Consider the following 25779-nt stretch of genomic DNA (forward strand, 5'->3'; position numbering starts at 1 on the left):
AGGGGCAAATCTTGCATCTGTGAGCAGGGTTGCCCTCCACTTCCCCACTGCATGGCTTCTCTTTCAGATCTCTCCACTTAAAGGATCTGCTCCTACCCAGCTACCCTCTGCCCTTCCCTAGGGCCCAGACTTTCTGGTCCCAGACTTGCAGACAGTTCCTTCAGAGTGGTTTCACTCAGCCTCAGGAATGGCTGGAGCAGGACCTCTGTGGCCTGGGGTCCAGGGAGGTCTGGTCTAGATAACCCTCTGGAAGAGGCTGCACTGAGAACCCTGAAACACTCACTTCCTCTGTGCACTGCACGTTCCCAACCACAAGCACCAAAGCAAACGGGCAGGCAGCACGCAACCAAGCAGCCGGAGCACCAACCCAGCCATGGTCCCTGAGGTAAGTGCTGCTGCCCAATGTGGCCAGTCTATACCTTGGAGTGGGGAACCCAGGGCACTAGGGATAGGCCAGAGTTGGCCCACAGCTACAATGCAGGGGCACCAGAGGGCTAGGCAAACAGGTAGAGGTGGTAGGAGATTTGATAGGTAAACTAGACAGGGAATTGGGAACTTAACTTGGTGACTGACCACAGGCAAGTCTCTTCCCCTCTGGCTTGGGTACCTATTCAGCAAAATTGGGGTGGTGAGGGCATTAGAGGCTTGAAGACTTCTAAGATTCCCTTCATCTCTGACTTGGAACTTAGGCTCTTGCAAGCTGGATTGAATTGGCACCAGGGAGGCCTGCAACTCTGGAGTGCTTTAGGGTACGAATGAAGGGTAAAAAAGATTCCTGTTAGCTGGGTGTGGTGGTACACCCCTGTGTCACAGCTACTTGGGGAGCTGAGGCAGGAAGATCACTTGAATTCAGGAGTTCAGGTCCAGCCTGGGCAACTTAGCTAGATCCTATCTCCTAAGAAGAAAAGAAGGAAGGAGGGGAAAGAGGGAAGAGGGAGTGAGGGAGGAGGGAGGGAAGGAAAATTCCTGCTGAAATTTGGTTGGGAACTCAACTTGGTGACTGACTACTGGTAGGTGGCTAAATTGGGTTTGCAAGCCTCTGTGTAGGGGAGAGGAAGCACGGGGCAGAAATCGGGTATTGGGAGTGGTGCAGTGATTTGTAGAGAGACCCCATAAGGAGGCAGGAACTTGGGGTCCTAAGATAAGAGCTGAGGAGACAATGGCAAGTGACTGAGAGAAAGGATGGGGGAGGGAGGTGCCTAGGAGGCAGGTGGTTAAACTAGGTGTGGCCACAGCACTGAGGTTGGCAAGTCATGAAGGGAGTCTGAAGAGACAGAGAGGAAAGTAGCCAGGAGGGCTCTGGGCACTTGAGGGAAACTCATCCTCCTGCCCAGGATCTGCCCATGGAATGACCCCAGAAGAGTAAAGAACAACCTTTGAGAATGGAAGTCACCATCCCAGAGCACAGGCTGGGCAGATAAAGTTCAGGAAGAGTGGCTCTAGAAGAAAGGTAGCAGCAGGCCTCAGAGCCTGCGTTCCAGAGGTGCTGCTCAGAGTAATGCTGATCAGACTAAATCAAAAGTCACAATGGGGACCAGGCATGTTGGTGTCTGCCTTTAATCTCAGCAACTCAGGAGACTGAGGCAGGAGGACTGGAAGTTGGAGGTCAGCCTAGGCAAGTTAGTGAGACCCTGTCTCAAAAAAATTAAAAGGGGCTGGGGATGTAGCTCAGTGGTAGAACATACCTGGCTTCAATCCCTAGTCTCTCTCTCTCTCTCTCTCTCTCTCTCTCTCTCTCTCTCTCTCTCTCTCACACACACACACACACACACACACACACACACACACACACACACACACCATGAAGGGGCAGCTGTGGTCAGGTTTTTACATAATGGTGCCAACCTCCCTTCTCTCCTCCCTCCTTTGACAGGTGAGTGAACATCAAGTGCTGGGTGCCTCAGACTTTGCCTCTTTCCTGGAAAACTGTACCTATCCCTATTACTATGGAGAAAATGAGAGTAATTCCTGCTGTGATTATCAGCCCTGCCCACAGGACTTCAGCTTGAACTTCGACCGAGCCTTCCTGCCCGTCCTCTACAGCCTTCTCTTTCTGCTGGGGCTGCTGGGCAATGGTGCAGTGGCAGCTGTGCTACTGAGCCAGAGGGCAGCCCTCTGCAGCACGGATACCTTCCTGCTCCACCTGGCTGTGGCTGACGCCCTGCTGGTGCTGACACTCCCACTCTGGGCAGTGGATGCTGCTGTCCAGTGGGTCTTTGGCTCCGGCCTCTGCAAAGTGGCAGGTGCCCTCTTCAACATCAACTTCTATGCTGGGGCCCTCTTGCTGGCCTGCATCAGCTTTGACCGCTACCTGAGCATAGTGCATGCCACCCAGCTCTACCGCAGGGGGCCCCGAGCCCGCGTGACCCTCACCTGTATAGTTGTCTGGGGGCTCTGTCTGCTTTTTGCCCTCCCAGACTTCATCTTCCTGTCGGCCCGTCATGACAAGCGTCTCAATGCCACCCACTGCCAGTACAATTTCCCACCAGTCGGCCGCACAGCTCTGCGCGGGCTGCAGCTGGTGGCAGGTTTCCTGCTGCCCCTGCTGGTCATGGCCTACTGCTATGCCCGCATCCTGGCTGTGCTCCTGGTCTCCAGAGGACAGAGACGCCTGCGAGCCATGCGCTTAGTGGTGGTGGTGGTGGTGGCCTTTGCCCTGTGCTGGACTCCTTATCACCTGGTGGTGCTGGTGGACACTCTCATGGACCTGGGGTCCTTGGCCCGCAACTGTGGCCGTGAAAGCCATGTGGACGTGGCCAAGTCAATCACCTCAGGCATGGGCTACATGCACTGCTGCCTCAACCCATTGCTCTATGCCTTTGTGGGTGTCAAGTTCCGTGAGCATATGTGGATACTGCTCATGCGCCTGGGCTGCCCTGTCCAGAGAAGGCTCCAGCGGCAGCCATCATCTTCCCGCCGGGATTCATCTTGGTCTGAGACCACAGAGGCTTCCTACGTAGGGTTGTGAGGCTGCAATGGGAGTTCCCCATTGGCACATGCAGCCTGGCTCTTATCCAGGCTTCTCCCTCTTCACTGCTGGGCTGGCTCTGATTCTCCTCATAACCTCATCCCTGGGACTTACGGGCACCCTCAGCACCACTCGGTCACCATTGCTGTTCCATAGCTGCCAACCCCTATCCTGCCACTTGAGAGGTGGCTGCTGGAGCCCCACTGCCCTCCTAATTCAACAAGTAGAAATTGGCCTTCTCTATGTGCCCAGAGTAAAAGGGGAACAGGATGCTACCCCATGGGGCCATGGCTGAGCAACAACTGTGGCTGTCTGTGGTCCCCAAGACTTGTCCTTGCTTTTATTTTTATATCTAAAATCCTGCTTAAAACTTTTCAATAAACATGATAATCAGTACCAGAATGTGGAAGTAGTCGTCAATATGGACAGCCCTGCTGGGCAACAGTGGCACACACCTATAATCCCAGTGGCTTGGGAGGCTGTGGTAGGAGGATTGCAAGCTGAAAGCCAGCCTTAGCAATTTAGCAAGGTCCTGAGCAACTCAGCGAGACCATCTCTAAATAAAATACTTTCTAAAAGGCTGGGGATGTGACTCAGTGATTTAGCACCTCTGGGTTCAATTCCCTGGAACAAAAACAAACAAAAAAAAAAGATAGCCCTGACTGGGCTTAAGAATATATTCCATTTCTCCCCTCCTGGTCCGGGGTCCATGCCGACTCAGCCTGCCTTTGTTAATGTCTTTCTGTGGCCTTTTCTCTGTTCTCCTGGGTATTCCTTTGGTCTCTGCTAGGCCCCATATTGCCCAGTGGTGCTGGTGTACACCCTTAGGGACCTGGGTGGCAGCTGGCTATATAATTTGGAAAAGGGATCACTAAGTGTTAATAAGACATAGTCCCTGTACTCCAGAAGCTCAAGCCAGCAGAGAAGATGTGTTAAGAGCTAGCAATACCAAGCCTTCTATACCATGATGTAAGGGAGTAGTGACACATAGTGAATCCAGGGCTTAGCATACAAAGGTTGGAAGCATTTGGGAAGGTTTTCTGAGGACTTAAAGGGCAACTAGTATTTTCAAGGATAAAGTAGAGAGTCAACATTTCTATGCAGAAGGAAGGGCAATAGCAAAGGTGAGACAGCTAAAAACAGTGAAGCTATTGGTTTTGGCTGGCTAGAGTTAAGGGTTTGGATGGAGAAAGGTTGAAAGTAAGACTGGAAGGTAGTTCGGGATCAGGTGGTGGTATCATAGTCCAGTCAGAAAGCTATGTTGGTTATTCAGGAGACATGAGAGGTGATACAGGTTCTTACTAGGGAAATGGCAGTGAGCCTATAGGAAAGCAAAAGATGACTTGAAAACAGTCATCAGCACTGGGAGCATTTTTCCACTGCTGCCTCTGGGATTGAAGGAAAAATTAACTGGAGCTTCCCAGAAGGGCGATCAACAGAGCTATTAAGGAAGAGAGTGAAGGGATAGACCCATTGCACTACCAGTTCATCTCAATGAAGTCACTGATGTGCCATGACCCAGTTTGACAGGTCAGTTGGGCCCTTTCTGAGACTGCAGATAAGGCTAGAGGCAGGGATAGAGAGAAGAAATCCAAGCAGTTAGTCGGGGAAGCTTGTCCTAACCTAGGTACACCTCCAATCACATCTAGCCACAGTTGGGAGTTTGTGACCACTAAGAGAATACTCTAAGCCTCTGCAAAAATCTAAGGGAAATGTCAAAATAACACATCCTGCTTATAAGAAATATCAGTAGTGTAAGATATTTGTGGCAGGCTTAGAAATGGGCCCCACCAAGACAACCAGGATCCAATCCTGTTTGTGAATAGGTACCTTACATGGTGAAAGGAAATTAGTTTGCTAATCAGCTGACTTTAAAATAAGAAGATTCTCCTAGATTTTCTAGGTGGACCCATGTAACCATAAGGTCCTTAAAAGTTTGAGGAAGGCAGAAAGTGAGAGAGATGTTGCTAGCTCTGAAGATGGAGGAAGGGCCCACAAACCAAGGAATATGCTGACATGTAAAAGTTGAAAAGACAAGGAAATGGATTTTCCCTAGAGCCTCCAGAAAGGAGCATATCCCTGTTGACACTTTGATTTTAGTCCAGGATGATTCATTGCAGGCTTCTGACCTCTAGAACTATAAGATAATACACTTGTGTTGCTTTAAGCCACTAAGTTTATGGTACTTTGTTGTGGTAGCCAGAGGAAACGAATACAATGTTGGTTCCAGTCCACATCCTGGACATCTCTCAGAAACAGGGAGTCTGCTGAAGAACATATGGGCATTAACAGAAATGAGATAACAAACAGACTTGCTAATGAATGAGATGCAAAAACATTTTATTTGTTGAATAATTATACAGCTTGACAGCTTCACTCAATGTCATCAGCAATTGAATTCAACAACATGTTTGTCTTTTCTGTCTAGGTGGGTTTAGCAGGTTACATCTGACAACAGTCTTGTGTAAACTGCTGCTTTTAAAACTTGATCTCTTCCCAGTATCCTTTTCATTCTCTCAACCTGCCACTCTCAAAAACTCATTTTTCTTCTCTATTTTCTTCTACATTTTAAAACTTGCTTTCAAAATAAGACCCAAGGTGGATCCAGAGTGTTTCAGGGTATGGTCCTGGACAAAATGACTAGCAACAGAACCCTTAGTTAAGAACAATAATCATGAATAACAAGAATCTTAAAACATGTATTTAAACTCTAATATTCATAACTTCACAATAATAGACTTTTTTCTAAAACTTTTCATCAGTAAAGGATTTAGCTCATAGAAACATACTTTAAGGATTCTTCTTTTGTTTACTGGCAACATAATCCTTGCTGAGCTTTCTCATCACATCCCCATGGCTGATCCCAGCTGTCCCTTGAAACACCACTCGGTAATTCTCCTGCACATATTTGGCAAATGGTCTCACATGGGGCTCAATGGGGGTTCCATCTTTACGAGTTAATGGCAGCATGACCAGGGGCCCTCTGCATATGGCACAGATAAAGCGTTCTGTATTCAACGATTTGGTGTAGCGGCCAACCCTAGTGAGAAAAGGGACATCACACAACAAAGAAATCAGTCACTGTACCTCAGCATTAGCTCTGAGATGTTAGCCTTGGGCCCAAAGAGAAAATTTCCCGCAGGTTCTCAGAGAATGGGGCCACAAGCAGCAGAGGGGTTGGGCTAGTTCAAATTAGGGATAAGAGTAATATAGAGAAGGTTGGGGAAAGAAACAGGAATACAGGAATAAGGGCTTGGTGTGGTGGCACATTCTTGTAATTTCAGTGACTTGGGAGGCTGAGGCAGGAAGATGGCAAGTTTGAGACCAGCCTCAGCAACTTAGCAAGGCACAAAGCAACTTAGTGAGATATTGTCTCAAAACTTTTAAAAAAGGGCTGGGGATGTAGCCTAGTGGTAAAGTGTCCCTGGAATCAATCCCCAGTAACAAAACAAAAAAGAAAAAAAGGAATAGGGAATCGAGAAAGAGAACATGGAAAGAAATAGGTTCACTCTTCAAATCAGACACCCTTCGATTTATTCCTATAGTCACTACAAGAGCCACTTAGAGGCCAGACTGAAAAGTCTGAGAGGAAAGGTCTTACCTGGTTTTGCACCGAGTACATTCATAATTAATCTTGTAGTTAATTGTATAGTTATGGCAACGAGTGACCCTGGGCAGCTCGGGGTGCACCGCATTGGATTTTCTTGCATAATACTTCCATGCATCACCATGAGAATCTCGGACACCATCAAGCAGCCAGGAAGCTGCATGGCATATTTCATGGATCAAAGTATCACGGAGGCGGTCTTGGAAAAAGATTGAAAAGAAACTGTGAGCACTAAAACCAATTTGCTTCTGATCTGCTACCCAACCCTTCAACTTTTACCACCACTAGACACAAAGCCATCTTACATAAGTATTCACAGGCAGTCATGAGTGTTACCTTCCCAGGATTCTGAAAGTGAAACTTCCACCTACTTCAACCCGATTTTGTTAATGACAGAGAGCCTTAGGTGAGCAGGTCTTTTTGGAGGAGCTCCGACGTGTTCATCTTTTTGTGGGGTGCTGCTAAAGATACACCTGGACAAGACTTGGTTTCTGTCCTCGGGGAACATAAGTGACCAGGGTTGGGGAGGGGGAGTAATCCTTAGGGCCTTGGGATTTGGTTAGAAATTCCATAGCAAAATTGGGATTTGAGCTGAGCCCTTGACAAATGATTGGATTCACAAAGCTAGCAAAGCCATTGGGAGGGAAGGTGAAAGGAGCAAAGGTTGAGACAAGAAAGCATGTGGTACATTTTGAGGGCTGAGAAGAAATCCCAGTTGGAGCATGAGCTAGTAGTGGAATAGTGAGAGACAGGACCAGTTAAGTGGAGTGAGGGCAGATTACAATGGCCTCAAAAGTCAGTCTCTAGGCATTGAAAATCCCTGGGTTTCCTACTAGGAAAGCAACATAGTGGTGTGCAGGAGACTGAATGCAGCAAGGAAAAGAATGACGGGATATGGACCCATACCTGGGTGGAGGCAGAGATGGAAAAGGAATGACAACAGGAGAGTCAAGATGAAGGAAGATTTGGTAATTGGCTATATATAGGAGGATCGGGAACCTCACCTAGTGAGAGAATAGAGACGCTGCCTCTGGCAAGTGGAAAATGTAGACAGAAAGGTAGGCTTGGTAGATTGATGAGTTGGACTCTCAGGAATGATGAGGCACACAAAAGTAATATCCCCCAAGCAACACATGGTAGGTTTGTTCACTCAAGAATGGCAGTTCAACTTGACACAGGCTGCCAGCTAAGAGTAATTAACAGGTGCAATGTCAAAAAGAGAGAGCACTGCAGTAAAGCTGCCATACTCCTGCCATCACCTGCAGAGTCACAGACTTTCAGAGAAATCTCGATCTTGGCATAGCGCTCCCTTTTGGGGTGTCGTGTCTCACTAGTGGTGCATAAGCCAGCAGTTCTCAGCATCTTTTTATTCCAGGTGATTTCTATTTTCTCTGGCATCTGCAAATAAAAAGCAAATGAAAGGAATCAGAAAGCAGTTCTAAGCAGACCAGAAAATATGACCTCAGGAGTTTTTCTCCCTCTAATCCAAAGTAAGAGGAAGTTTCTCCCCCAGATTCTTGATGCTAAGCAAACTGGGGAGAAATCTATTCAATGGGCATGCAAATCTAAACATTCTGGGAGAATAAAAGCCAAGTTTCAGTCCAGGTAAAGATAATTAATAGGTGATCAAGACGAGAGAATGTTGAGACCATGTGCATGCAGGGTTCGTGCTCGCCTGTGCAGAGACAAGTTAGGGGCAGCTAAGGAGAGGGGTGTAAGCGTGCTAAGGTGAGTGAGCCGGAAACCTGTGCATAGGAGCACCCAGAAAGAACTAACAATGCAACTCAGGATACATCAGGCTCTGCTCATCTGAAATACCACCATTGTCATCAGGAAGAACATTAAAGGCTGGGGAACCTTTAGGATATTGGAACTTCCCTCTGGTAAGTCTTGTCACCAAATACAATAAAACCTAAAAACCTAATGATCTAAGGATGGGGGTGCAGCTCAGTGGTAGAGTGCTTGTCTAGCATGTCCAAGGCCCTGGGTTCCATCCTCAGCACTGCAAAACAAGAACAAAACCTCAGAAACCAAAAAATCAAAACAATACCAAAACCCCTGAATGACCAACAGATCTCTGCATCCAAATTCTTTCCAATCCAGCCCATATCTCCAGACTATACTGTCAGATTAATGTCTTTCAGTAGCTTCTACATGTCACACCATATCCTGTGCAGTAAGTAATGCCTACTGATTTAAATTTAAAGTCCCCCAACCTGATCTTCAAGGCTTTCCATTATCTGGTTCTTCATGATCAAAAAATAAGAGCTTACTTACTATGTTCTGGGCCCTGTTCTAGGTACTCTGTGTGTGTGTGTGTGTGTCTGTGTGAATAAAAACAAACTTTTGTCTTACAATAATTTGGAGGTAGTAAGTACATTTGGTCCTCTGATCTGTGGGTTTTGTATCCACAGTTTCAACCAACCAGAGATTGAAAATATTTTTAAAAATTGCACCTGTTTTAAACATGTACAGATTTTTCCATGTGTCCTAATTCCCTAGCATAACAATTATTTGCATACTATTTATATTGCGTTAGGTATTATATAAGTAATACAGAGAAGATTTAAAATCTATGGGAGAATGTACATAGGTTACATGCAAATATTTTGCCATTTTATATAAGGGATTTTGAGCACCTGCATATTTGGTATTTGTTGGGGGTTCCTGGAACCAATCTTCCAGGGATACAGGGGCTGACTATACTGTTACTGTCCTCATTTTACAGATGAAGAAACAAACTGAGGTTAAGTAACTTGCTCAACTCACACTACTCTTTCCCACAATCATTCAACAGGAACCCTCTCTTGGAGGCAGTCAAGCCACAACACAGGCTTGCTCCCTCAGCACTGTTGTTCTCATTACTTACCATCCTTCAAGAACCGGGAGCCTACTTCCTCCAGGAAATCCTATTTCCTGGCCACTCAGTCTCAGCCATTTCTGTCTGCTGATGTCCTGTAGTAACAACCATACGTCCCATACATTATAACCCATAATCATTCTCTATTTCTTTCATGAATGGACATCTCATCTCCCCACCCAAACTGACATTTCTCAAGGGCAGTAGTATACATTGTCAGTATACTATGTGGTGCACCCTAGAATGTTGGCATATAGCAGATACTCAATAAATGCTCATTTATCAATTATACCTTCTGATCAAAGACGGTGCTGTTAAACAGTTGGTAGATTTTCTGAACCAACTCATCCTTATTTTGCTTGAAATTCTTCCCAGAATATTTCTTTGACTTTTCAAGGTCACTTAAGAAACATCCAGGTATTTTGCACATAGATTTCCTGTAAAGGCAAATTCAACTGACTTTTGTATAGGTAAAGGAATAGAAAAATGCATGCATAAAGGTCAGACTAAGAGCAATTTTGAAAACTTGCTGCTGCTCCTTCCTCTAGCTCCTCTGATGAGGGCATTTCCCAAGCTTCCATTCGTACCCTTTTCTTTTCACACTTGGCACATTCTCAAGAAGTGGGAGGCCCAGTTTCAACCTCAAAAAGACTGATTCTCCATACCTGTAGCTGCAGTCTTGAGCTCTTTCCTAAGATCTAGTTCTGAATTTACAAGTGCCCAATACAAATTTCCAAGTGACTAACACATGTAGTCTATCTCCAGTACAATTTGTTCAAATATCAAACTTCTGTTATAACTGGTTGAAAACCACAGAGGGCATTTTTAAAAATGTTTTTTAGTTGAAGATGGACATAATAACTTTATTTATTTATCTTTATGTGGCACTGAGGATCGAACCCAGTGCCCCACCCATGCTAGGTAAGTGCTCTACCACTAAGCCACAACCCCAGCCCCACACAGAGGTATTTTTAACTCATTTCTTCCTCCCTTACCCCATGTTTAAATCGGCACAGAGACACACTAATATTTCCTTCCCAAAGGCTTTTCCAGGCAGCTGCTCCTTCCCAACCTCACTGTCACCTCCCTAATTCAAATTCCCATCATCCCCTTGATGCCTCGATTCAACAGTATTCCTCCAACTGTTCCTTACTGCTAGACTTTCTTCTAATCCCATTATGTACACCCCTCCAGATTCATTTTCCTAGGCCACATTCCAGAATGTTACCCTCTGCCTTTTCATTGACTGCTTGGCCTGGCATTCATAGCTCATTTCTATCTGGTTCCAACCTCTATTTCCAGCTACCATTTCCACTTTGGTCAAAGGCAACAAAGATATTTCCTGAACACAAACCATGATTCCCCACATGTCTCAGCACAATCTCTTCTCCCATGGCTTAGAGTGACCCCCATCTCCATCTCTACTAAGAACCACCATCTGTGTGGTGCTTTATCATTTGCAAAGAACTTTCTTTTCCGGGCTGGGGTTGTGGCTCAGTGGTAGAGTGCTTGCCTAGCATGTGTGAGGCACTGGGTTCAATTCTCAGCACCACATGTAAATAAACAAAATAAAGGTCAATTGACATCTAAATTAATATTTTTAAAAAAGAACTTTCTTTTGGGGCTGGGTTTGTGGCTCAGCAGTAGAGCACTTGCCTAGTGCATGTGAGGTCCTGGGTTCAATCCTCAGCACCAAATAAAAATAAACCAATGCAAGTATTGTGAAAAAAAAAAGAACTTTCTTTTCATCCTATTTAATCCTCACAAGGACCTTTGAAAAATGTACTAATGTTTTTACCATCTCTACCTTGAAGGTGAAGAAACTGAAGCTCAGAAATAACTTGTCTAAAGATCACAGAGACAATGAATCTTCTGATCCAAATCTCATAGTCTTCCCATTAAACCACAATCGCTGTCCCAACTTTCAAGGCCTAATACAAATGGCACAAAGAATAGTGCTCAGCATATAAAAAACTCATGCATGTAATAACTGTCTATTTAAACTGAAGCATTTTTATCTTGGCCTCAAAAATTCACAAGTCCAGAGAGATGAGCCCACAGAGCTGGAAAGATAAAACAAGAGCAAACACAGAGATTCTGAGTCCACAGAACTCTGTGGACACTGTGATTTTTGCCAGAACACTTATTAACCCTTAAATTGCAAAACAGCCCCTAAGTGAAAAGGTTGGTGTGTGGAGAAGAAAATATCAGACATGCAAAGGAGGCTAATGCAAGGGTATTCATCCCAAAGCCTTATATGGATGACTCCAACATTTCTACCTCCAACATCTAGTTTTGAAAGCAAATTTGCATCAGAAAAGTTGATAGATGAAAACCTGAGCAACCTACAGGCTTCAGCAGAGGATAAGACTCCTGTATGTTTATAGTCAAGGAAGGTGCTTGCCTTGCAGCTTAGCAAACTTCACCTCAAGACCTGTGCCACTTCACTGCAGGCTGAATACTACCACATCAGAGAAACCAAAAAGACCCCAAACTGGGTACATCAGACACATGACCAGCAGGCAGCCTATACAGAACAATGCTACACACACAGGAAGCCCCCAGACTGACACAGGAAGTACCAAGGCAACAGTTAAACAGTCCAAACAGGCTAGCCTCTTTTGAATGAGGCAGATTGACAAAGACACCAGGGGGAATCTTCTTCCTTCTTATGCTACAGTCTCTAGCAAAGCAGTCTGGGAATTACCTAAGATACCCATCCCTATAGACAAAGCAGCTTGAATATGTATCTAGGTATCCAGAGGAGACAACTTACTGCAAGGTAGTCCATCTAAGATAGCACATGGTGGGCTGCCACTAGCTATTTCAGCCAGCAAAAGGCACAGTGACACAGAGAAGTCCGAGTTGTTCTGTTGCCCCAATGTCTCCACATTTTGTTGCAGAATACAAGTTTAAATATAATATATAAGTTGCCGGGTACTGTGGAGCATGCCTGGAATCCCAGTGGCTTGGGAGGCTGAGGGAGGAGGATCACCTAGTTCAAAGCCAGCCTCAGCAAAAGTGAGGTGCTAAGCAACTCAGTGAGACCCTGTCTCAAAATGAAATATAAAGAAGTGCTGGGGATGTGGCTCAGTGGTTAAGTACCCCTAGGTTCCATCCCCAATACCAAAAAAAAAAAAGTACAAGCTGGGGTTACGGCCCAGTGATAGAGCACCCCACCTGCTTAGCCTGTTTGAGGCCCTGGGTTCTATCCATAGCACTGTTAAAAATGAAAATGAAAACCAACCAAAAATAATACAAAAAGAAGTGCTCACAAGAAAATCACAAAGTCCTTCAATTACATTCCTTTTCTTATATGATACTTCAGGTGAATATGTATTACTCCTGAATGCAAGTAAAACAAACAGAAAATTATGCTTACTATATCACATTTTTAAGGGGAAAGGGAGAGAAGTTGCTAGAATCTAAATGAGAAAATATATTAATTTTTTATTTAAGTTATTAATATTTTTGGTCTAAATGATCAGTGGTTTTCAGGATCAACTATAAACAGCTTAATAAAAATAAGGGATAGCTGGAGATACAGCTCAGCTGGTAGAGTGCTTGCCTCGTATGTACAAGGCCTGGGTTCAATCCCCAGCACCACAAAAAAAAGGTGGGGGGAACTACAACCAATCCATTTTATCCTAACATTTAAACTTTAAAAATTTACAAGAGGGCTGGGGGGGGGCACTCTGAATAGTAGAGTGCTTGCATAGCATGTGTGAGACCTGGGTTCCATTCCCCAAACTGCAACAATACCACAAGGATACACACAGTAGTAAGAAAAACTGGGTTCACTCAAAGCAACAGAAAAGCTTAGAAGACATTCTTAACTGCCCTCCCTCCAATCCCAATAGACTGAACAAATAGGTCACCATCTCTATTATGTTGGCTTGGGTTTAGTACAAACGGGTAGCCATGGGGCTGTATCCAACCTGAAAGTAGTGTCTTGTTTGGTTACACAATATTCTTTGACCCGAGTTTAAAGACAAAGGAAATTTCAGATACCAGAGGTGCTGTGGGGAAAGAAGGGCTCCACTCTGCCCAGGTAACTGCAGGGATCTTGGTAGCTTAGGTGCTAGGGTAAGCAAGGAGGGGAGCTTACTCATTCTGCATGTGCTCTCCCATTTAGGGACAGATACCTTGCCACCCTTCCCAACCAGACTCCACCCCCTTAAAGAATTCCCCTCCAGTGCCCAGTGGGCTGCTAAACATGCAATAAATAGGCACTCAATTCCTGTTCAAATGGGTGTGAGAAGTACATACCCAGTCTCACATTTTTCAACTTTTACTGCACTGGATTTCTTCTTTGAAGGACCACGCTTTTTTCTTCCACTAACAGCTGGAAGGATAATATAATAGTCAATTTGTACCCTGGAAATTTATACCATCAAGAAACTGACAGGGGCTGGGGTTGTGGCTCAGTGGTAGTGCACTTGTCTGGCATGTGTAAGGCATTGGGTTTGATCCTCAGCACCACAATAATTAATAAATAAATAAATTAATTAATTAATTAAAGGTGTTGTGTCCATCTACAAAAAAAAAAACAGAGAGAGAGAGAGAAACAAACCAACTGACAGTTAAACCCCGGAGGGACTTACACAGCCAAGCACAGAACATCTATCAATAAAATTGTGGGTGAGGGCTGCATATGACTGCTATCTGAGTGACTTTATGGCAATCCCAGAGCCACTACTAGAGTGAGCTGGGTAGCAGTCTGTCATAGATACTTACTGAGGACTATCATAAAGGTATGTATATGTGTCATTAGAAGCCAAGGTGTGTGCGCAATTGAGGCTCGCACACTCCGAGCAATGGCACAACATAGCTCACACACTTACTCAAGGAATGGTTCATATCCTCAGCAGTACCTTCACCCAATCTGCAAGCCAGACTTCACCTAGGATTCACACTGCCAATAATTAGGAACTAATAGTTTTACTCTTTCATTTATTTTAAAATATGGTATCTTTTACATGCCAACCATGAGGCTAGATCCTGAAAAAAACTAAAAGATGAGGTAAGAGTCTTCTCTTGAAGAGGTTACTAGGGAGACAGATTCATGACCATGTTACAATACAGTGTTAGAAGAGACACTCTGGAACTTTGGGGACCCAGAAGGAGGAGCTACTCTAAGTTTATGGCTTCACAAAGAAACTGAGAATCAGGCTGGGTCCTATGAAATAATGGGATATCCTCAGGACAAAAGAAGCAAGAAGCACTACAAGTAGGCAAAAAGTGAATAGACAGATATGGGTGTTCCTACTCTATTTCCAGGAAGATCCTTTCCACTGGGATGACTGCTTCCCTTTGCCACTTGGAAGTTGTAATGGCTTGGGGTTGGCAGGCAGGACAGGCAGGCCTGACAACACAGGCACATGGAGTAGTAAAGGTGCTGTGGACACACTTGGCAGGCTTGGCACATTTGTGGGACATACACACTTGACATGATGGGCTTACCAGATGTTACACGTATATTTTTGGTTTTGTCCTTCCTTTTCTTTGGCTGTTCCACCATAGGTATGGGTTCTTCACTTGGCAACTTTGTATCTATAATTTCTAGGTTAGCCTCACGATCATTTGGTGGTTGGCCAATATTTTTACCAAAATCCTGCATCTCAACAACATTATCAGGCAAGTTGTACTGGGAGATAGAAAACTCAACTACCTCTTCTTTATCAAGAGAAATTTGGCCCTGAGCACAGAAATCTTCTTCAGTTAGCTTAGGACCCTTCAATTTGTTATTGTTGCCACCACCATCATCATCATCATCAATAATAATTATTGGAGGTTCCTGGGTGGTGGGCTGCTCCTCAATGACAGAAAACTTTTCCAGCATCTCATCTGAAATACAAGAAACAAATATATAAATACACTCCTTCCACTTGTTCCTTGTACATGAAATATTGGCAGATTATTCAGAACAAAATTAAACAAGCTGAGAACCATGAATCACAGTTAACAACTATTTGAGATTGTTCCCCCACACACACCTTTTTTTTTTTTTTTTTTTGGTGCCAGGGATTGAACCCAGAGACACTTAACCACTAAGCCATATAAGCCATATCCCCAGCCCTTTTTTCTATTTAGAGACAGGCCCTCATTAAGTTGCTTAGGGCCTCGCTAAGTTGCTGAGGCTGGCTTTGAACTTGTAATCCTCCTGCCTCAGCCTCCTGAGCTGCTGGTCCTTTTTTTTTTTTTTTTTCAATTTTACTGAGAGCAGTGACAGATAAAATAATAATCAAAGTTCAGTGGTAATTTCCAAACCATATTTTCTAAGTAGGATAATGTAATTACTCGATAGTTTCTAGACATGTCTGCAGTTTTATGTTTTCACTGGTCCACAATATAAATAAGAAAAATTAGTATATTAGTGGTGTTTCTTTTATTATTTTTAGTTAGTTGTCAATGGACCTTTATTTTATTTACTTATATGTGGTGCTGAGACTCAAACCCAGTGCCTCACACACATGCTATAGGCAAGTGCTCTGCCTCTGAGCCACAACCCCAGTCCCTGCCCCTTATTTTTCACTGGAGCACTATAATCATACATAATCGTGGAATTCATTATATCATGGTCAAACATGCCCTTTATTTTGTGATTATGTCCTGGCTAAACTTTTGGTACTCTTCACTTTACATAACGATGAAGATAGTAGATGGTAGCTGGCATTTTTAAACCATCATCCCTACATGTCTCCAAGTTGGAAAAATGGTGGCACCCATGCCTCTTACTCCTTTCTCCTTACTCTTCCTCATTCCTACATGAAGGAGGGAAAGAAGAGTGGCCCCTAGAACACTGGAGCCTCAGCTCAGCTCTTGACGTTCTCCCCTCTGTTTCCTTAGTATAGTTCTAGGCAGGGAAGAACTCTACTGAGGGGGAAACCCAAGGTCTAAGGCAGCAGGGCATATGGGGAGCACAATCATATCCACGTCACATATATACACAGAAAGAAATGGTAGCACTTGCTACTGATTCCAAACCAAAAAAGCATGCTGACTTTGATCCTGAAACTGCTGCATGCAATGAGGCTTCAGAGCACAGCTACTTCTCGGGGAGTATACTTGCCTTTACTGCTTATTTTGCGTATCTTAGCTTTCTTTTTCTTATTGACATAGTCATCATCAGACTCTGATTCAATCACCACACAGCTGAGTGACAAGACAGGGGTGGGAGTTGGAGAAAAGAAAAATATGAATACAACATCCTTTTTCATCATGGCATTTTCTATCTTTTCTACAATGACTATGATCCTTGTAAATGTTTGATCTGTTTCCCACAGCAACTCTGTTCCCCTTAGTTGAAACTACTAACCTTTCCATTCATCCTGATTTTCCCTTCAAAAGGAGATATCTGCATATACTGAGAGTGAACAAGGCTCTGTCAATGTGTATGCCTCCAAATTGTTTTAATACAGGGGAAAAGCTGATCAGGGAAATGTCTATTTAATTGTCATTCTTCTCTATCAACTTTGAGATGCACTCGTCTGAGAAGAGCAGAGAGCCAGAGATGGAGAGAGGCAGCCTTAGAACAGGGAGGTTTCTCCTTAGCACCATTCTGTAGTCTGAAGTCAGCACTCTCTCTTCTATGGACAGATTGCTCTGACAGTAGTTATGCCCGGCAGTGCCCCTGTGCTACGCAGGGTGAAGATAGTAAGTAACCCCTGGGATCCTTGGCTAGCCTTGATGTTTTGGGGTTAGAGGCTCCAGCAAGCTGAAATTTGAGGAAGGAACTTGCTGAGTTCTAAGCTACCTCTTATATTTTCCAAATAGTTTATGAAAGGTATGATTTACTTTGATGATGAGGAACAAACTTAAAAATACATGTTACAGGATTTGTCTGTACCTGTTACAGAAACGAATGTTAATCTTATTTCCTATGTTCACTAAATATTTTTACGGTACTAGGGTTTGAATTAGGGGTGCTCTACCACTGAGCTACCCGCTACCCCCTTGTCTTTTTATTTTATTTTGAGACAGGGTCTAAGTTATTCAATCTGCCCTTGAACTTGTGATCCTCCTGCCTCGGCCTCCCAAGTAGCTGGGTTATAGGCATGCACTACCATGCTTGGCTATGTTCACTACTTTTAAGCTGCCAAGTTGATGGGTGTTTGCTATCCTATTAACTATTACTCCAGCCTAAAAATTCCTTCTCTTTTATTTTCTGTGCAGTTACCTTTTGTTTCTGTCCCATCCTTTCCAACCACTACTATTCATCTCTTTTCCCCAACTCACCCCCAGGGTTTATCTACCCTCTCATGCCAATCCAATCAGCAACTAAAACTGGGTTACAAATCCTATTAAATATATGCCAGCCCAATCTATTATTTCCAGCCTAACTTCTCTTCTGAATTCTACCCCTGATTCACTACTTACCTGGAGATCCTGTGGGTAGGGATGACATTTATTCAGGATACACAGGTTTGATGACATCTGTTCTGACCAGTCAGGCATCCATCCTTACTAATCCCTGCCCATGCTCTCTAGGTTATTTAAATGTTTTTTAATATCAATCCTGAATATAGGCCCCTGAATTTCAACATGTCCAAAACTAAACTCATCATATTCTTCCCCAGTTTCACTCTTCCTATGATATTCCATATATTGAAGCCACCTGGGACTGGACCAAGACCTGTGGACACTCCAGGCAGGCCCCTAAAAACCGACTTTCTTTAAATAGTTTTCAATATATACCTGGTAGAGGCTGGAAGAAACTATTTTTTTTCTCTTGAAAAATCAGGGTTTTTTAAATCATCAGATAAAATCTTTATTGCATACAATATTGTACACAGAATACTTCTTAGGAGCCATGATGACTATTATGCAAATAATAGTCATAAAAATATTTTGCATCCTGGTGGTGATGATGGTTATTTAAGATTTACTGCAGGACTTTTTCAATATCCCCTATCATTTGCCCCCTGGGCAACACTCCTTCATCCCTCTCTGGTCAGAACAGAGGCTTGATCAACAGGAACATTAGTAGATCAAGCTGAAAGATAGGTCAGGATATCCCAGAGGGATTTGAATACTGAGCTAAAATTTGATTTTTATACGATGAGCTCTTCAAATTGACTAACAATATGATCAAAACAATGCCTCACAAGATTCTTTTGGAAATGGCTTGCACACTGGATCAGAGAAGAGATCAGAATGAGATGACTACTTTTTTGACTAGTTGAGATAGGAAGCTAAATCACAGTTCACTGAGACATTTGGAAAAATAAACTGACCAAATAGATCATGGGCACAGTGGGAGAAGATGGGAGGAGGAATTTTGAACCTGGCGGTGAAGTCAAACAACCGTTATGTTCCTGTGGAGGCACCATATTGTGTTTATATAGGAAATGTGATGTTTACTCTTAAATCTTCTTACCCCAGAACATCAGACATTTTTCCTTTGAGAGAGAGAAAAAAAAGTAATCAAGTTTTAACAATTCTCTTCCTTACCTGACCCGCTTCTTCTGTGCTTTTGTTTTGACCTTAACTAAAAAGAGAAAAGGAGAAGGTATTAGGAAGCATCTGAAGCATGGTAAAATCTGATTTCACATATCTTTAACTCCCTAACATGCAAGTCCACAAATTAGTGCTGGTAAAATCCATGTCTCCACAGGGTAGAACACTTGCCTAACATGCATAAGGCCCCGAATTCAATCCTCAGCACCACATACCAAAAAATTATCTATGAAAGACAGGATACAGGAGACCAAGAAGAAGAAAAAAAGTAAAGGAAGTAAATTGGAAAAGAAGCTCAGAGAACTTCCCCTGCTACTGAGAGGAGGGAAAATAACTTCTCCAACCCAAAGAGCCCTAGAGGAGACAAATCCGGGATCAGCTTATGCCAAACATATCAAATCACATTTTAGTCATCTCTACAAAGACACTTCAACATGAATATCACTGCTTTGAGTGGACTCTACTTACGGGACTCATGTTCTTCACTGCTGCTTGAGTCCAGAGAAAGAACACAACTGTAAAAATAACAGGATGCCTTTTAAAAGAAGGCCACCAACATCATAAGCAACCAAATGTCAAAAATCTTGACTGAACAACCAGTTTCTGAAGTGTAAAACATTTTGAAGCCCTTATAAAATTAGGATCACAACAGCAGAGGCAAAAAGAAATTTTAAAAAGGCAAGAAGTTTCTTGGTCTTTTCTGCTGAATGAAAGTTAGGGAAGAATGTTAGCCAAGCATCATCAGTAAGCATGGAGAAGGCTGTTTTCTGTCAATGGTTATTTCTAATTAGATATGAAAGTGAATCTGATAGAGATCACAGGGGAAAGGACTCGATGAAGATATTGCAGTGAAAAATCAAAACAGCCAGGTTTAGTGGTGTGTGCTTATAATCCCATTGATTTAGGATACCGAGACAGGAAGATCATCTAGGCAACTCAGCAAGTTCCTTCCTCAAAATAAAAAAGGGCTGGAGATGTAACTCAGTGGTAAAGTGCTCTTGGGTTCAATTCCCAATATCAAAAGGAAAAGGTGGGGCTGGGGATGTGGCTCAAGTGGTAGCGCGCTCGCCTGGCATATATATATATATAAAGTTAGTTTCTTCACAACTGAATCTATTAGAAAAAAAAAAGGAAAAGGGGCCAGGAAGTCTTCTTTTAGGATGTTACTACTTGGAGAAGGCCTACTTACTCAATTGCTAGCTAGGTAAATGGGTGAATATTCAAGTCCATTTTGTGGGGGAACTGATAAAGTTGGTGGTTATGTTCATTAGTTTTAATATTTCTCCAATGGATCAAAACATCATATTATATACCATAAATATACACAATTATTATCAATTAAAAATAATAAAAACTAAAATTTTATTAAAGGATTATGGTTATAGATAGTAGTTGGATTCAAAGTAAAGAATAGTTTCAAAGCTGTGAACAACAATAGTTTCCTGCAGTGAACAACAATGTCAGGACCTCTTGTTTCTCTACCTCAAGATTTGCCAGCAACTCCAACACTCATTCTTCTCCACTGCCCTGTCAGGCTGCTTCACTTACTTCTTACCAGACAGCTATGAGGTGAAGTCAAACCACATTCTTGCTCAGAACTGTTTAGCTCTCCAGACAGTGGTTGGCTGGATATCCCACTATTAGCCATTCACTGCAGATCCAAAATCCAGCCTGGTGGAGGCACACTGCAGTAAGTATCACTTTACTGCTGGAGCCTGACTACATCATCAATGATCTTAACATTAGTTACCACAGGGGATATAAAAATGCTAAAGGAGGTGGACATAATAGCTACACTGAAGTTCAGGTTTTATATACAAAAAGTTAGACTCAACCACTTCTTTGGGACTTTTAATTTCACCCAGAGCTCGACACTGGGCTGACTGTATACTTTGTCTTTCAAGATACAAGATGATTGATTCACTTACCTGTTTAACTAAATTTCCTTAGTCATTTGTCAACCACTGCACACTAGGCTTATTCGGCAGCAGGCTTAGGAAAAAAATTTTTAAATCAGGAAAGAAAATTCTTGCTGATTTTGCAGATATGTGTCAATACATGACCTTGATTATCAGTAAATAGTGCAATTTATATGGTCAAAAAGAAATATATGATCAAAAAGAACACAGATTGTTTGGTAACTTTTTTCAAGTAAATTTGCTAGCAGAAGCACAAGTCCTTAGAATGTGTTTCAAGAAATCGTGTTACTATTATTAGGAAATATATGCACTGAAGGAAGAGTCACATGGCTTAACCAAAACTCTAGCAAGAAAAAACTAAGAAATAACCTTCCAAGGTTGAAGACATACCGAATGAAAATCCTAAAAAACTTTACAAAGAATCTAAAGATCTTCTCCCCTTTCAAACTGAGGCCATAAACCATTAAGATTGTGAATGCTTTTGTATGACTATAGTCTTTGCTCTCCTGGTAATTTTTTACCTGTGACAATTTTTAAAAAATATATATTTTTAGTTGTACATGGACACAATACCTTTATTTTATTTTTATGTGGTGTTGAGGATTAAACCCAGTGCCTCCCACATGCAAGGCGAGAGCTCTACCACTAAGCCTCACTCCCATGGCAATTTTTGCAACTCAATAAATATAATTAAATATGAGTATACCTGTGGTTTATTCAATCAACCTATAATGAGCATCTATTACCTCCTTGGTACAGGGGCTACAAAGGGAGTAAAGACTTCCAAGAATCAGAGTCTAATAGCAAAAAAGAAGAAAGTAAATAGATAATTTTTATGAGCCTTACTCCAAAATGACTAGAACCAGAAATTGCATTTTTTAAACACAACCCCAGGCAATTCTAATGCAGGAGGCTGGAGGACCACACTTTCAGAAACACCAGTTGAGTGTGAGAACCTTCTTTTCCTTAAAATAGTCAATTGAAAATATTATAGTTGGCTGTAGGGGTGCACACCTATAGTCCTAGCCACTTGGAAGGCTAAGGTGGGAGGATTACCTGAGCCTATGAGTTTGAGACTGGTCTGGGCAACACAACAAGACCCTGTTTCAAACAAACAATAGGTGACCATTTACTTTTTTGATCCAATTATTCTAAACTCAGTATAATGAGGTAATTTTTAAAACACAGAGTTTCTGCATATCATCAAGGTTATTTTTTAAAATATTCTTTATAGTACATGGACACAAACCTTTATTTTATTTTTTTTAAAATTAATTTTTATTGTAGGTTGTTCAAAACATTACATAGTTCTTGATATATCATATTTCACACTTTGATTCAAGTGGGATATGAGCTCCCATTTTTACCCCATAAACAGATTGCAGAATCACATCAGTTGCACAACCATTGATTTACATATTGCCATTCTGGTGTCTGTTGTATTCTGCTGCCTTTCCTATCCTCTACTATTCCCCCTCCCCCCCTTTATTTTATTTTTATGTGTGCTTAGGTTCGAACCCAGTGCCTCACTCATGCTAGGCAAATGCTAGGCAAGCACTCTACCAACTGAGTTACAACCCCAGCCCCATCAAGGTTATCTTTTTGGTTGTTTATTTGTTTGTTTTGAGATAGGGTACTGCTATATTGCCCAGACTGACCTCAAACTCCTGGGTTAAAGCCACTCTTCTGCCTCAGCCTCTAGAGTATTTGGGAATACAGGCACATACCACTGCAGCTGGTTTCATCAAGGTTATCTTATGATAGCATTAATAAAATAGGCACTGGGGTTGTGGCTCAGCGGTAAAGCTCTCGCCTCACATGTGCAAGGCTCTGGGTTCAATCCTCAGCACCACATAAAAATAAATAAAAATAGTTACTATGTACAACTACAAAAAAATTTTAAATAAAATAAAGATTCTTAGGTTTAAAAAAAGAATAGTTATACCTCAGGTGTTAGAGAGCTGCTGAGAGGCAAAGTAGTTGAACCAATGAACCAGCATTGAATTTATATTGTACTTTTCACACAGGAAGATTATCTAGGCCTTCAGTAAACCTATACTGTGAATCAAAAAAAAAAACAAAAAACAAAAGAATAGTTAGTGGGCATTGGGGAGTACTCATTAGGCTTTGACTGTAGGATGAAAACCAGTCTCCATCTCTTTGCATTAAGTATTGCAGAACTTCTACCTTTGAACTGCCAACTCCCCCTTGCTTTTCTAATAAATGACTTTATCTCAAAAGACACTGGGAAAATAGAAGCATTCAAACAGGAACTCTATCTTCCCACCAACAACTCTACCAACCCATCTGCAACTATATCCAATTCTGATTTCCCTATCATTAACAGCAAGTGGACACAGTGCCCCTGCCACTATCTAAAGCCAATTCCTCCCTTGTAATTTGCATCTTGCCCCTCTAGCCTTAAGGATTTTATTCCTACAATTTCAGCACCCTATATCATTGTCCCCTCTCTTGTACATTCATTCTACTATCCCTATACCCAAAGTCCCCAAATTTTGTATGAATAGTCTTGAGCTTTCCACGGAACTCCAACTGTCTGCTTGACACTTACATCTTAGATACTTACTACATATTTATAACATAACATAGCTAATACAGATTCTTTTTTTGGGGGGGGGACTGAGGATTTAATGCAGGGATGATTTTATCACTGAGCTACATCCCCAAACCTTTTATTTATTTAAAAATATTTTTGGTTGTAGATGGACATAATACCTTTATTTTTTTTTAATGTGGTGCTGAAGATCAAACCCAGTGCCTCACATGCTAGACAAGCACTCTACCACGAAAATACAACCCCAGCCACCCCCTCTTTTGAGAGGTATCACTAAATTGCTTAAGGCCTGGCTAAGTTGCTGTTGCTGACCCTGAACTTGAGATCTTCCTGCTTCAGCCTCCTGAGTCACTGTAATTATAGGCATATACCACCATACCTGGCAGCACAGAATTCCTTATTTCCATCCTCAACCCTCTTCCCATCTGTCTTACCCATCTCATCCAAAGGTACCACCATTCACCCAGTAAAGTAAGCTGAAAAATTAGGAATTACCCTTGATTTCTCTTTCCCTCACTTCCCACATTCCATCCATCAATAAGACTTATTGTTCTACCTCTATATTTCATCTAAGACATGTTACTAAATATACCTCTTAGGGAAAAAAACACTACCACACTGGTGTGTGCCTCATGTGTGAAGCAGGTGCACCACATAAAAATAAAGAAAGATATTGTGTCCATCTACAACTAAAAAAAAAATTTAAAGATGTATATTTTCGGGGGCTGGGGATGTGGCTCAAGTGGTAGCACGCTCGCCTGGCATGCGTGCGGCCCGGGTTCGATTCTCAGCACCACGTACAAACAAAGATGTTGTGTCCGCCGATAACTAAAAAATAAATATTAAAAAATTCTCTCTCTCTCTCTCTCCTCTCTCACTCTCTCTTTTAAAAAAAAAAGAGATAATGTGCCTGTCTTTAAAAAAAAAAGATGTATATTTTCTAATGTTTGCTGCATTCTTTTGCTAATCCTATTTTAATAACTCATGAAAAAACAGGAATGTTTTTAAAACAGGAATGAAGAGGATCTCCTTGTCCCTGTTTCCCCAGCAGAGTGTTCCCCACAGATAAACAATGTATCTCTCATCTTCATCCAAAGTTCTTATCAAAAGCACCTATCAGCACGAGTCATGTGCACACACATTTTTTTTGCAAATATTATGCTATATGGATTATTTCTCAGCTTGCATTTTTCACTTTAAGCACCTTAACAGTCTCACCATTATCTATGTAATGGGGATGAACTGTAATTTACTCTACTAGGCTCACTGGACATTTAAGCTCTTTTGAAATGTTTGCTATTATAAACAAATGCTTCAGTGAATGTCCTCATACATATTTTCTATGTACTGATAACTAAATTATATATCCTTCTTCCACAGAACTGAAAAAAGACTAAAACAGCCTGTACCTATGCAATTATATGGAGAAAAGAATAAAAGAACACAAATATTAGCTTTGGATTGTAAGGAGAAAGGACAAGAGAGAAGTATTCAAAAAACACAGGTAAGAGAAAATAAGATTGAATTACAAAGCAAGCATGCACAGGATCACAATTATACACCTAAATATGAGTGTATATCAAAGAAATTAAATTTAATTGCTTTTGAAGTGAAGGACAAAGTCCTTGTAGTGGAATTGAGCCAAAGAACTTGGGCATTCAAAAATTTGATACTTCTAGGGGCTGGGGTTGTGGCTCAGAGGTGGAGTGCTCGCCTAGCACATGCGAGGCCCTGGGTTCAATCCTCAGCACCACCTAAAAATAAATAAAATGAAGGTATTGTGTCCAACTAAAACTAAAAAACAAACATTTAAAAAAACTGATACTTCTAGATTGTCCTCCAAAAAGGTTGCACCAATTTATATTCCCACAAAGATTGTGTGAGACTGCCTACTTTTCTACAAATTTGCTAACACTATATATTACCAAACCCCTTTTCATCTTTGCCATTCTAAATTATAAAAAAGGCATCTTATTTTATTTAAGTAATATAATTAAAAATTGAATAAATGTTAATATTTATGTGCAATTTGATTTTTCCCCCCTGAAAGCTAACTTCTAATAATCCTTTGCCTATTTTCTACTTGTTTGTTTACCTTTTTAAAAATACTGGTTTGCAAAAGTTCTTTGTAGATTAAGGAAAATAGCCCTTTCATGTAATGCAAATATTTTTCCAGTTTTTATTTGCCATTATTATACCTTTGATTTGATATTAAGCTCAGAAGACTAGTCCACTACAAAATTACTAGAAATAAAATTTATGTTTTCCTGATAGAATTTTTTTCTATTTTAAAATCTTTTAATAGTTGTAGATGGACAGCATGCTTTTGTTTCATTTTTATAGGTGCTAAGGACCGAAACTAGTGCCTCACACATGCTAGGCAAGTGCTCT

General features: G+C 41.9%; 2 protein-coding genes across 2 annotated transcripts; one reads left to right on the plus strand and one right to left on the minus strand.

The window, feature by feature from the left end:
* The first annotated feature begins 337 nt into the window (after positions 1-337).
* Positions 338-2968, plus strand: Cxcr3 (C-X-C motif chemokine receptor 3). The gene is made up of 2 exons (XM_077107524.1): positions 338-385; positions 1874-2968. The coding sequence occupies exons 1-2, from the start codon at positions 374-376 to the stop codon at positions 2966-2968; spliced, it is 1107 nt and encodes a 368-aa protein (XP_076963639.1). The 5' UTR covers positions 338-373.
* A 2790-nt stretch (positions 2969-5758) lies between these two features.
* On the minus strand, positions 5759-23847 carry Gcna (germ cell nuclear acidic peptidase). Its single transcript, XM_077106442.1, has 10 exons — positions 23768-23847; positions 19363-19409; positions 18889-18925; positions 16508-16590; positions 14899-15282; positions 13705-13780; positions 9728-9872; positions 7835-7973; positions 6570-6774; positions 5759-6008 (listed from the first exon to the last, which is right to left on the minus strand). Exons 1-10 carry the CDS (start codon positions 23845-23847, stop codon positions 5759-5761), a joined length of 1446 nt encoding a protein of 481 aa, XP_076962557.1.
* Between the last annotated feature and the right edge of the window lie 1932 nt (positions 23848-25779).

The sequence above is a fragment of the Callospermophilus lateralis genome, chromosome X (genome assembly GCF_048772815.1).
Source record: "Callospermophilus lateralis isolate mCalLat2 chromosome X, mCalLat2.hap1, whole genome shotgun sequence".
In the NCBI taxonomy this organism is placed as follows: Eukaryota; Metazoa; Chordata; class Mammalia; order Rodentia; family Sciuridae; genus Callospermophilus; species Callospermophilus lateralis.